The following is a 14,378-nucleotide window of genomic DNA, read 5'->3' as shown; positions in this document are numbered from 1 at the left end:
GTGTGTGTATATATTAGTAAATACATATACATACATACTTGCATATATATAAATATAGATGCATACAGAGGTATAGATATGTAGACTTAGATATAAAACAAGCTACAGAACAGAGGCTAAAGATACAAATGGGGAAATGAAATTGAAAGCAACTATGCCCTGCCCTCTCCCCTTTCGATTGCTGGATTCTCAACTGTCCAAAGCAATTGGGTTCAAAAGGATTCCGGGAAACTAACTGAGGGTTGTGAAAAGGGAAGTGGGTGGGTGAATGGGGTAACTGGTGATGGGCATTAAGGAGCGCACATGATGTGATAAGCACTGGGTGTTATATGCGACTAATGAATCACTGAACATTACATCAAAAACTAATGATGTACTCTATGTTGGCTAATTGAATTTAAATTAAAAAAATTTTAAAAAAGGATGGAACCCACGCATAAAGAAAAGTGATTAAAAGAAATTATAAAAAAAATCTAAAGGACTTATCAATGAGGAATAGAGAAAGATAAACTCCAAAGGAGACTATTAGGAGGACTACTGTTCCAGGAGAAAAAATGAAGGATAAAGTTCTAGGTACAAAGTGATTATTTTTTAATAAATCAAAGTCAAACAAAGCAAAGATTGGGTAAAAGGGAAACAAAAGTCTCACATAGATACACAAATGGCCCAAATCTACAAAAATGTTTTCAACTTTTGATAATATAAGACATACAATTTGAGATATTGAAATACCACTTTCCACAGTTTCAATTCACCTCAGAAGAAAAAACAATGTGAGAAGATAGTGTTTAAATAGGTACAGGGACAGCTGATTGGAGTATACAATTAGTAAAAACTTCCTGCAGGGCACATTAGCACCATGTATTAAAGGCCTTAAAATTTTTGGTGTTCTCTTACTCAGAATGTGTATTTCTTTATAAAGAGTTGGGGGGTGGTGCAGAGAACACACCACAAAATGTTTTTAAAAAAAAACATTGTGATTTCTGGATATTGAGGTAATAGTGATGTGTTTTTTCTAAATCATCTATGTTTGACATGTATTCATTTCTGTGAATAGCCACTTCTATGTTTTTCAATATTTAAATAACAAAAAAATTGAATTATATCACACAAGTATTTTAACCATTCAGCTCAACAAGAGTAAGAGAAAATAGCATGAATATGGAAAGAGGAAGAAGGGGAGAAACTGGAGAAGAGTAGAAGTGATAAGAATTAAGAACCAAAATTAAAAGATTACTGAATAGGAAATTCAGAAATTGGAAGTAGAAAAGACACACAGAAGTCCTTGCTTCATTCATTAATGTCAAAGGCTAAGTGAAATCGATATTTACTAATTACAGGAAGAAAACATCTGAACTCTATTGAACTGCCCCAAGGCCATGCACATGAAATAATGTGGAGTTCTTCTGTGGTTCAGAAATCAAAAGTGATAGTACAATTGTTACAGTCCTTGTTGTCCAAGGAAAATTTCCAATCTCTAGAATTTCATAACCTAATAACTCACAAATCAGCATATTTACTAACAAACGTTCACCCATAATACAGGCCAACATATCTAGCTATTAATAGGCAAGTAGCTCCTTCCTGGCTTCAGTGTAAAATCATAAGTCTAACTTGACTTATTCTCTCACCTGCTTTTTGTAGAATAAAAGGAAGGAAGGAGGGAAGAGGAAAAGACAGTAGGAAGAAAGAGAGGGAGAGAGAACAGGGAAGGGAGAGAGGGAGGAGCTTAAAATTCTGTGCAATAACATTAATGTTCTTTCATCATTATAGACTTGAACAATTACTAATTTGTTGTTTTTAGGTTAAACTGTCTGGTTTCAGCAGGATTCCAATGATCCGTCCTGCTTTGAGAGAAATGTGGTGACATTTTCCCTTTATTACCCACTCCCACTTTTCTTTTAAATTGAATTACAAAGAAACTAAAGGGAATATCTTTCGAAATACCTCGCATAATCGTGCTATGCTTTGTTGAGGGTAGCATTCCTAAAGATTATATCTCATCAAGCAAATTCACTCCAAGGTCAAAGGAAAAAGGGTGTTCAGAAAACTACCCTGCTCCCTAGAAGCCTTAATATTCTTGCACATGTCTTAAGCTCAGGGCACATTCCCTAATTCGATGAATAAGAATTAAATTCAAGATTAGAAAACACACTCCAATTGCCAATTCTACATTGTCCTCCATCTTCACTTTGGAGATACTACTTGTTTCCATTGGTCATTTTCTTGTTGGCCGTATTTGCAAGAGGACATTCTCATTTGCATTTGGGGTCACTATTTTGACTTACCTGATATCATTTGGAGGCTTATTATAACAGTCAGTGCAGAGATAATGGAAACTCTCTCAGTAAGATGATGAGTCATCTACCATTTTAAACATTCACTCCCCATTCTACCCCATTCCCATTCCCCTCCTGCAACAATAACCAATTTATACGATTGAAATGAACTTCATCATTGGTAAAAGGTGGAGATGCTAAAATGCATGAGAGTAGCTGTCATAAACCAATCACATCTACTATGCTTTAATGACTTTCATGTATTTATAAAAATTGTCTGTTGTACTAATGATAATAAATTCCTAAGATTACATCTTTTAAAAAATAAGAGAGTATTGCTTCGTATGCAGATGCAGGGACATTTTGTTAGTTTCCACATAGTTCTTTGTTTCCATAGTTTGAAATGAATTTTCATTTAATCAAAAAATAATTCCTTTAATTACCCAATTCTTAGAATATTTTGAATGAACGTAACTAAAACTGTGCATTATAATTATTAAATCAGAATTATCTTAGTAGCTTTACTTACCTTCTAATGCATACTGTCAACCATATGATGAATCAGGAAATCAGTAATACATTTAAATAGCAATAACATTTAAGTGATATAACTTATTTTCTCTCTTACTTTGCATGTCGTATGTATGAATTTATTTATAACATTTTCATTGTTTAAATGTAATTTATCTCAGGATTAGAACACTCATTAAGACTGTTAATTACATTGTGACAATAGAATTTGGAAATGATTGTTATAAAGTATCTTACTAATCTGTTTTTCTTTTTTATATATATGTATATATGTATAACATATATAATGCGTTTAGAATTCTAATTTCTCAGCTAATTCCTTAACCAATTTTTGAATCATAAAATTTTGTGATCTAACTTGAATTGTATGCAATGTTAAAACTTAAAAAGAGATTGGAGTCCTGCCATGCAATTTATTGTCAAGTTTAAGAAAACCTATAATTTATACACAATAATACGTATGCAAATGACACATTCAAGGAGTTATCAAACTTTATATCTTATAAGCAGGAATATTAAGAACAAGAAAATATCAAGAACCATTCATAATTATAACATTCATCTTTTAAAATGATTTTACTAGAAAATAATGGAAAATTCTATCAACATTAAATATATAAACTTAGCAACAAAAAATAAAATAAGTAAAATGCAAGTATTAATTCTTACCAGAAGGGGGAGGAGAGGATTGTCCTGAAAAAAAGGAAAACAAACACCTCTTAGAAAATTTCAAATTTTATAATACTTACATAAATATGTTAGATTTATATATATATTTATATATACATCATCTCTATATTAGTTAACATTCTCAAAGTGGCAATTTTCAGTGCACTTTTCCCCACTGAAACTACATTTTTTTTCTCTTAATGTCATGTTTACAAACCCCAAGTCTGTCAAAACTAGGCTATTAGTTTTTGAATTCTCAGGTAAAATAAGAAAAAGAAAATAGAATAAGGGAGAGCTATTAGAATTAATTTTAAGCCTGCAAAAGACCTTGGACATTTCCCCCCAAATGCATTCATTTATTTAGTTAATGAATTCATTTTAAGCCTGCAAAAGACCTCGGACATTTCTCCCCAAATGCATTCATTTATTTAGTTAATGATGTTTATTGAGGGCCTACTATGTGCTAGACATCACGCCACATTCTAGGGATATAATTTAACCAAGATATAGAAATTTCCTGCCCCTAATGAGCGGAGTTCACTGTGCGATGCAAACCAAAAAAAAGAAAAAAAGTCATATGGTGTGATGACCAATGAGACAGAATGTGCTATAGAAGAACATAGGGGATCACCTAATTTAGACTTCCCATGTTGGTGGCCAGCTGGGGGATGAGGTGATAGAAAGGGTTTCTTGGATAGATTTAAGCTGTGACCTAAAGGATTATGGACAGTTAACTTAGTTCTAGAGGAATAAGAAGCCGGGATTTGTCTTACAGGCTTTAGACAGCTATCAGAGGAAGGTGTTTAAGGGAAGGTCTAATGGAGAAGCATTTCAACTTTTTATTGAGCTTGTTGTAAAATGGAAAATAGATTATCAGAAGCCAAAGCTGGGGACAGAAACATCAGGAGACTAAAAGAAAAGGATATGAGAAAAATGATGTTCTGCACAAGGAAAATGGTACCTCCCCCCAAAAAGGAGACATGAAAAAAACCTGTGAAACACCTTGAAAGTAGTCATCAAGACTTTGTACATCTTTGCAAGTAATAAAGGCAGAGAATGACTAAAAAGGAAAACATTCAGGTCGATGTTTAACATACTAGGCATTGCAGGGAGGGAGATTGTGGAAGCTTGCGCTAAGCTGAAGGAGAAAGAAAAGCCAAAGAGACAGGAAAATTTGATATGCTTGAGACGTCTATGTAAAAATGTTTAGGAATATTTGGAGGTGGAGGCTGGTAGCTCAGGATATACATCTGGGCTAAGGCTATGGATCAGCATACAGATGAATATTATAGCTACAGAGGTGAAGGTGATCCCCCAGACATAAAAAAGAGGAGCGTCCAGGATAGAATTCTGAAGCTGAATAAATATTAAAGGAGAGGGACAGCAAAGGTGACCTAATTTTCTATTTAGGAGGTGTACTGAAGTCAAGAAGGGTTACAAATAGAGGGTGTTTCAAGAAGGAAATTAATGAAATCAAGTAAGATGAGAACTAACATGGATCAATTGGATTTATCAACAGGGCTTGTGAGAATGTTGGAAAGGCCAGCTTTATTGCTATGGTGGGAACTGGATTCAGTCTGCAGGGGAGTGAGGCATGTTTTCATCCCCCCTCTTTGTAAATGACTATTAAAAAGATCATAAAGCTCTTTCCCAAGTGATAGTCAACTGATGTGAAAAGGAATCAAGCTCCAGGTAAAAGAACAGGTTGCCTAGTATTTAAAGCATCTTCTTGCCTGGAGATTTTATTTTCTGATCTGAAGAAATTTTCTCCCCACAGAAGCACCATCAGATTGGTATGACCCAGGATTCTTCAATGACATTCCCTGGCTTATTCCTTGATATAAAAAGTATTTGTAATACTATATAATATATATTTGTAAATATATATATTTTTACATGTATATCATCTAAGCGTGTAATTATTAAAATATATATTATTAAAATGTATATTGTATCCAATATTTTCTTACTTTCTCATTATAGTTCTCTACTTTTTCTTCATCATTCAAACTTAAGTATTGTTTTTCATTTACATAATTTGGATTTTTGTTCCTCCTCTCGTTTAGTCAGCTTTTATTTTTCTAGCCCATATAAAATAATATTTTTATTTTTTATTTTATTTTCACATTAGTAGTCCTCTCTCTTCTCATTTGTTTTTATTTCCTTCTAAATTACGTTCTTAGAATTGTGTCAATTTGCAAAATAAGTAATAAGAAAAATAAAGTATTACTGTAAGAGCGACTAACAGCTCTTGTGTTTTAAGTGAAAGAAAAAATAATCCTCGTGATAAATGTAGATCATTTAGCATATAGCCACTTTCAAAATATTCAGGTTAGTTTGAATGTATAAACACATTTCATATAATACATCTCTTCTCTTTATCTATGAAGTATATAAGTTTTTAAATATCTAGAACTATTTTGATATGCCCCTTCTCAATATAAACACCTAATTCCTTGGAACTTTGAAAAGTTAATTTGATTCAGTTAAGTGAAAAAAAACTGTTTTGCTGGCATGATATTAGGTGCTAAGTTTTAACATGTAAAAGGTGTGGTCCTTTGCTCTGGGAGAAATTACCATCTGTGAGATATCTATATCCATATCTCCGAGAGTCTGCAAAGACATCTAGGTCATAGGTGAACCTGATTGTGACTAATAATTAAAATATCTTCCATTGGAGATCAGCAAGAATCACACAACAAGACAAGGGGGAAGATAAGCAGCCGTAGATATGTAGCTAAGAGCCTTGCATATCATAAGTGGTTGATAAATAATTGTTGAATGGTTTTGAGCATGAGTAAATGCAAGGGAGAAATCAGAGAGATCTGATGACAACACCTTTGGGAGAAGAGGCAGGAGCAAGACTTATAGGCTATGATAAAGAGATTGAATTTTTTCCTGAGAGTGATGGAAGCTATTGGATCAATAAAAGTAGAAGAGAAATCAAATAGTAGATTTGATGACAGAGAAAAGAGGAATCTTAATGTTACCTGTACTAGATCCATCACTAACGCCACGGACCACTATACTGTATTGTTCTTATTTTTTTATTAGTTTGTTGCCACCAAAATATGTAACACAAATGACATAGAACATGTTATAAAAAGAATTTACAATTTGTCACATATTTATTAAGGAAATGAAAAAAGGAATGTTGGGATAATAAGGAAGCTTTCTTTTCAACATAAGAACTATGAATACTAGAGTAAATATGCTAGAAATATTTCTAAACAGTAGACAATTCATCAGGCCACATACATGTTAAATGCCCCCCCCCCCAAATACTAATTTAATTCTAACTGTTTCAAATGCAGTGAATGCTTTTAGAAGGCTCCTGGCTGGCTCAATCAATTAAGTGTCTTGACTTTTGATTTTGATTCAGGTCATGGTCTCAGGATCCTGGGACTGAGCCCTGCGTCAGGCTCCACACTCAGTGTGGAGTCTGCTTGGGATTCTCTCTCTCCTTCTCCCTCTGCCTCTCCCGTGACTCATGCTCTAAATAAATGAATAAATAAATAAATAAATAAACAAATAAAATATTTTTTAAAAAAAGTAATGAATCTTTTTGTAGGGAATATGTGATGTATAGTATTTTAATCCAAGTTTTGAAAAGGGTAAATTACAAAAATGGAGAAGACAATTTCTATAGGTGTATCTTTTTAAAAGAATAATTCGGGAATGATATTTTATTATTATTAATTGCTAATATGTATTGAGTGTTCATGGTATGTCAGGCACTTTCGTAAGCCTGTTGTTTGTATTTTCTCTCTTAAGGATCACAACACCCTAAGAAGCTTGGAGAAGTCAAGTGTCTTAGCTAAGTTCACAAGGCTAGTATATGCTAGCCCAGGCTTGAACCTGAGCACGTCTGACTCTGCAGACCATGCTGTCAACCCCCAGGCCTCCTGCTCTCCTCATTAATTTATCCTCACTTCCTTTCCTCTCCATCTGACCTTTCAGCATGGAAATTCTTTTAGCCAATGTTTTAGGTTATATAGAGATCGGTATTTTCTAAATCTCATAAGTTAAATAAAAAAGCATCTTAATCAGGATTGGACTACAAAATAAATGACTAATAGTGCTACACATGCTAAAACAAACTTGACCCTAAATATAGACATTAAGGTTAAATTATACTTTACTGGATAAATGTTCTATGTATGGTATAGGTAAATACTAGAGAAAAATCAGAGGTGTGTCAGTTTAATTTACCACAGAATATTATTTTGAATAGAAAGTTAATCAAACTACAGTGACATCAAACAAAAGTATTGTAACTCACAGACCTCGCGTCTATCTGTGAAGCGGCTTCCATAGATTGGAAACAGAAAAATAGCTTCTCTCTCTATGGATATCTACATCTATGTATTTCTGGTCTAATCATGGCCCCATTCAACATTTCCCCAAATCCTCCAGCCTTCAATGCAACAAAATTTAGCATCCATGGCAAACAACATAATATCTAAAGATGGATCACATTTTCCTTTCCTCCCGTTCATGCTTACTTCCCATAAAGGCTTCTCAAATTGAATATGTGTTTTTCCTTTACACCCGTTTATCTCAGAATCTGATTCTAAACTCCTCTGCTGAGTGATTTTTAGGTTATTTTGAAACACTGTAGCTTATCTGATGTCTTACTTCATTTTCTTTATACACATACACACACACATACACACACACAGTCTTTTATCACTTTGAAAGAAAATTCCAAGTCTTCAGCATCCCAGTTTAGACTCAATATTAAGACTAAACTTACTTATTCTCATAGTCACAAAATCCCTGTAAACAGATTTTCAGTCTCTATAACACTTTTAGTCAACATGATAAATCACATGCATATTACTTAGGCACTCAATAAATCTTACAGAAACACACTAAAATAAAGTGTCAAAAATAGAAACCACTTCCAAATGTAAGTTAATGTCCTTCAGAAAATATTCAGAAACTATAGCAATGCAACTTGAAATGACATAAGCCATATGTACTAGATTATATAAATTTAAAGGTTTTTCAATTAATTTTAAAATATCAAAAAAACTTGACTACAAATCTCAAAACAGGAACACATATAAAGACAACTTACATGAAATAACCTCGTTAAAACCCCAACTAATATCTAAAGGACATATCGCCTCAAAAAACCACTTTTATGACTTACATAAGTATGAACAGTACAGGGACAAATACTTCCATGGAGAATATTTCTGCATATCAGATAAGGTAGATAGAGGAAGTTACTTAAACATTTAGGTGAGATGGTACTACCAAGTTAATCTTGACAATACTTTGTCAATACCTCCCATCACATTTTGTAATTCTTCCTAAATTATATGATCAATGACTTCAATTGTCGATTGTATTTTACATATGCAGACATTATCAGAACATTACCAAAATCTTAGAAGAGGCAACTGTGCTGAAGCCTCATCGTTAAACAAGAAGACCTGATCAGACTGGTTGCATGAAATATTTAATTGTTTCATGACCTACTCACTCTGCTTCAGTGTATGGTGACAGAGTGATCTGTTTGGCCAGTGTAAAGCAAGAGAACTAACGTAGTTATCTCAGCTGCTTGGTATAGGCAGACAGCCCTGTACTCTTCACGCCCTGGTTGATGTATGGCTTAAAAGCAATCATATACTTCTAGTGGAGTCAAACAGACTTGGAAAAAGCTAGTAAACATCTGCAGAAAGTACTTAATAACTAGTGCATAATAAATACTTACTTAATATTAGGAAATTGCATTAATATGAATAGCATTACCACATGTGTAAACATTCTATGTGAACAGTGCTGGGAGGGTGTGGAAAACAGGTGAAGAAAAATATATGAAATAGTAGTGGGGATTAAGAGAGGACATGTATAATGCGTGATAATAAAAAGAAGACATTAGTACTTCTAAAAGTATGAACTGTATTGAGCGCTCTTAAACTCTATAAACACAGGAAACAAATGTAATAAGATGGAGCATAGTAAGATACTTAGTGTTTCTATCTATTATGTTTTGACCACACTCTTCTGGGACAACATTTTCTACTTTTTTTTTTTTTTTTTTTTTTTTTAAGGTAAGTGCCTATTTTCATTATTTGGACAAGGGAATATTTAGAAATATTCCAGTAGGTGGCACCATAGCCCCAAAAATCTGTAAATCATCGTTCAAGTGCTATTTTCCATTATAATCCTGTTGTGAATCGCTAGTGGAATTGACTAGATACATTAAACAGAAGAAAATGTAGATAACAGAGCACTTGATCTTCAAAGCTGTGTTATTCTAACAGATGTATTATTACTGAATTTACCTTTCCCAATATGTTTCCTTTAGGACTCAAAATGTTTAAGTGATCACAAATCAAAGTTACCTTGAAGTCACACCCCTAAGTCCCTGATCAGAAATTTCAGTAAAAACTGGAAATCAGTTGAGTGAAAATGACATTTCAAAAGACGTACTTGGGCTTTAAATACTACCCGTTCTCACCATCACCCCTACCCTCAACCTCCCCCCTCAAGAAATGGAATGTCATTTCCAAAGGGATTTAAACATGTCTAGTTGGGGAAATCTAAGAAAAGTACAAGGACAGAAGGGTGAGACAGAATAGATGAAATAAATACTTATTCCCAGTATCTGCCCTAAAATGAACGGCGGCATGTTTTGAAGGCTGAGATGAATGCATATCTGACCTCTATAAATATAAAGGCCATACAAAAGTGAAATAAGCACATTAAGACAAAAAAAATAATAAGGGTCAGTTATATGTATGGTTTTCCTTGTTTAGTAAGGCAGGATAATAATAAAGCACGCAAATAAAAATAAAAGGGTTCTTTTACTTACTCTGTAAACCTGGTATATGGTCCACAGACAACAAATCCCACAAATCCCATCAAAATAGTAACTATGGTGTAAGCACTCTGTGCAAGGGACAAACAAGGTTTTATCTGGATTTCAGGGAAACATAAGACATCAGTAATATATAATAATGACAGCAGCAGTTTACTGAACTGTTATTATGTATCAGACATTATGCTAACAGCTTTGCATGTTTTTGCATTTAGTCATCCAAGCAAGCCAGTGCGTTAGGAAGTATTTTTCCTATTTTATAGGGAATGAAACTGAGACTCGGAGTTTAGTAAATTGCTCATAGTCACACACCTAGGAAATGTTAGATTTGAAGGAGTGTCTGTCTCATCATAATTTTCCCCTTCTTTACTCAGACTTTATGTTAAAACATTGGTTTTATTTTTATTATGCCTGGAATCTCATGGATAAAACAGCTACTGCTTACCACCAGAAAATAATTTCAGAGGTTTCCAGTCATATGGAAACATAGGATGTTAATATCTATTGACATGTAGTTCATTTGATAGATAAGGAAACTAAAACTCGGTGAGCTTCAATGCCTTTCTGATTTCATGCAATTTCCAAGTTCCAGCAATTACCACAGAATTTCAACACACTTTAAATACAAAAGGACATTCAGGAAACACTAGATCAAAGCCTCCAAAAAGAAAGACAGAGACCAAGATAAACAGAAGAGAGACTTGGGAGAAACAGACAATGCAAGTAGCAAGAAGAAACCCAGAAACCAACTGTAATTCATATTCTCAGAAATGAGACAACATGGCGTCCATGAACAAAAAGCAAAGGATTATAAAAAGCAACATTTCAAGGTTAAGAAAGGAAGCCAATAGATACTGGATAAAATATTTGAAAAAAGAAAAAAGAAACAGTAGTACAATAGAAACCACAATTTAAAATGCCAAAATATCTCAAAGTGTTTATGTCTGTTTCTGGAAAGCAGGAATTGAGGTTGGGAAACAGGATGGGGATAAAGGACTGATCTTATTTACTATAAACCTAATAGTACTATTCAAACTACAGACACACACACACACACACACACACACTTGAATAAAAACACAAAGTTATAGGTATGTAAAATTGAGTTAAGGGTAAAGAGGGCAAAAGCATAAGGCCTGGGGTAGAATAAAATCAAGGAATTCATTATTGTTAAATATAGCAATCATATCTAGCTATCTCCTAAAGAATTTTTATATGAAACATCACAGATACTTTTGTTAAATGTGAGTATATATGAGTATGCAAACACATTCACCTCTAAAACCAGGCATGCATTTATATGTCTTTCATATTTGGCTTAAAATCATATTATCAATTTCAGCCATGTTGATTAAACAAATCACAACAGAAAGTTAATAAATACAAGATGACCATCTATGAAAGATTGGTTACTTTGCCTGAATTTTTATCTTAAAATATTTATCTCTAAGTCACGGGGAAAGAAAAAAAAAAGCTAGATTATCTCTTCCTGTGTAATGATGGTCAGCCTGAGGTCTTTGATTTATATTTACAAGTCTTAAAAAGTCCCACAGTCAAATTTGTTTCAGAAGTATTTCATGCTACATGTCCCTCAAAGACATGTATGATGTGTTAACATATCAAAGGCAAAGAGAAATTTATGTAGTCTTGTTTGACCCAGAATCTTCCAGAAGTATTTGCCACCAACCCATTTTTCCCCCCATGGACACAGTATAGACACTGTCATGAAACAAGAGCACTGTGAAACCTCAGAGGAACGCAGTTTATGATTCTGGTTTGTGTTTGTTACATATAACTTCACATGTATATAAGGAGAAAGAGAAACGATAAACAGTATTATAATCCCAATTAATACAAAATCAGTATTTGTATTTGTACCAGATTAAAATTTCAGTTCAAAATTCTGGGCTTCACCTCTCTAGATTCTTATTCAGTAGAGTTGAGGTGTGATTTGTGCACTAGTGTTTTCTTAAAGTTCTAATGGTGATTATGGGGGGGAACAAGGATTAAGAATGATCGGTAAAGATACTTCCTTATGCATGCACAGCTAACCCTTGAACAACACAGGTTTGAACTGCATGGGTCCACTTACATGCAGATTTTTTATAGTGTGGTACTGTGAATGTATTTTCTTTGTAATTTTCTTAACGGCATGTTCTTTTCTCTACTGACTTTATTGTAATAATACAGTCTGTAGTACATATAAAGATATAAAATATGTGCTAACAGACTGTTTTTGTTACCAGTAAGTCTTCCAATCAACAGGAGGCTATTAGCAGTTAAGTTTGGGGAAAGCCAAAAGTTACTTGGATTTTCGACTGTGCAGGGCAGTTGGCACCCTTCGTCCCCCTGTCATTCAAGGGTCAACTGTACCTAAAAACATTTCCCAGAGTAGATTTACAGAGCACAGCTCAGAGATATTGCAGGTTCAGTTCCAGACCACCACAATAAAGCAAATAGCGCAATAAGAGAGTCAAATGAATTTTCTGGTTTTCCAGTGCTTATGTTTACACTACACTGTAGCCTACTAAAGTGCGCAATACCATATGGCTACGAACTGTACATACTTAAACTTAAAAATACTTTATTCCTAAAAAAAATTAGCCTTCAGCGAATCATAGGCACTGATCAAAGATTACCCCAACAAATATAGTAGTAAAGAAAAAGTTTGAAATGTTGCAAAAATTACCAAAATGCGACACAGAGGTATGAATTGAGCAAATGCTGTTAGAAAAATGATGCTGATAGACTTGCTGGAAGCAAGATTGTCACAAACCTTCCATTTGCAAAAAAAAAAAAAAAAAAAAAATCTGGTGTCTGCAAAGCGCAATAAAATGAAGGATGCCTGTATTCTCTCGTTAAATATCTTTTTGTTCCTTAAGAAAATGTCTGTTTTTATTTATCTAAATCCAGGGATAAGTACCTAATTTATAAAATATATCTCAGATAGAAAAAACTTTCTAATTCTATAAATCCCTTAGTAAGTGTGTGTTTTTGTAGCTGTTGGCTTTCTCTAGCATAGAATAAAATTGTAGTCAAAGAAATACAAAGAATCACCAAAGGATGTTGGTACAAGTGGTGAAATTGTTTTGTTTGTGTCCTTAGTAGCATTCATACTAGTTACTGTTTAATAATCAGCTACTATGTAGATGCACTTAAATAATTTTAAATATTACTTCACGTAACCCTTACAGAAACCCTACGATGTAGACAGCATTATCTTTTTTTTACGGATGAAGCCTCAAAAAATAAATAAATTTGTGCAAGGCTAAAGAGTTTGGTTTTAAACGCACATCTGACATGAAAAGCCTTGTGCTTATTCAACTATACTGTGCTCTAAGGGAAACCTATGTACACTCAATCCAGTAGTGAAAGACCTTTCAGAGACCCAAGCATGAGTAAAACATCATGGATGAACCATTAAAATGTGATTCAGACTTAAGTCACACATTAAAATTTATTTTTAAGAAGTGCAAATTGCTGAATAATGACTATAAAAGAGTTAGAAAAAAAATTTCTTTGGGGAAAACAAGTGGGGGGAGGGTGTGGACAGGACTGTGGCAAAGTAAAACCAAGGTAAGCACTTACCCTTCAGTATTTTTACCCAAAGGAAGGAAAAATAAAACGTGCTTGAAAATGGTTTATTCTTACTATGTCCGTGCTTTAAAGCAAAACAACACAACACAACACAAAATGCTTGTGCTGGTGAAATCTTTACCTTGTAGGGGCGCCTGGGTGGCATAGTTGGTTAAGCCTCTGGCTCTTGGTTTTGGCTCAGGTCATGATCTCAAGGTGGTGGGATCCAGCCCTGCCTGCCTGCCTGGGGCTTCACCCCTGCGCTGTGCTCTGTGCTGGAGCAGGGAGTCCGCTTGGGATTCTCTCTCCCTGCCTCCCTCTGCCCCTCCCCCTGCACTCTATTTCTCTCTCTCTCTCTCAAATAAATAAATAAACCTGAAAAAAATGCTCTTTAAAAAAAGAAAGAAACAAACGTATATCTTGTAGAAGAAATCGGTGCAGGAGCGAATGGGTCGGTGAGGCACCGTGCGGGGCAGGAAGCCAGCGAT

The 14,378-nt window shown here is 34.1% G+C and overlaps 1 protein-coding gene across 7 annotated transcripts in view; it reads right to left on the bottom strand.

Moving 5' to 3' along the window:
* PTPRC (protein tyrosine phosphatase receptor type C) overlaps positions 1–14,378 on the bottom strand; it is a 123,535-nt gene that overhangs the window by 63,880 nt on the left and 45,277 nt on the right. For all 7 annotated transcript variants that reach the window (XM_034666989.1, XM_011218906.3, XM_011218907.3 and 4 more), the window contains exon 3: positions 3,480–3,503. In XM_034666989.1, coding sequence (XP_034522880.1) covers positions 3,480–3,503 — 24 coding nt within the window. The remainder of the gene's footprint in view (positions 1–3,479; positions 3,504–14,378) is intronic.

Source organism: Ailuropoda melanoleuca, chromosome 8 (genome assembly GCF_002007445.2).
Source record: "Ailuropoda melanoleuca isolate Jingjing chromosome 8, ASM200744v2, whole genome shotgun sequence".
Lineage (NCBI taxonomy): Eukaryota > Metazoa > Chordata > Mammalia > Carnivora > Ursidae > Ailuropoda > Ailuropoda melanoleuca.
This window is presented reverse-complemented; position numbering and strand designations above follow the sequence as displayed.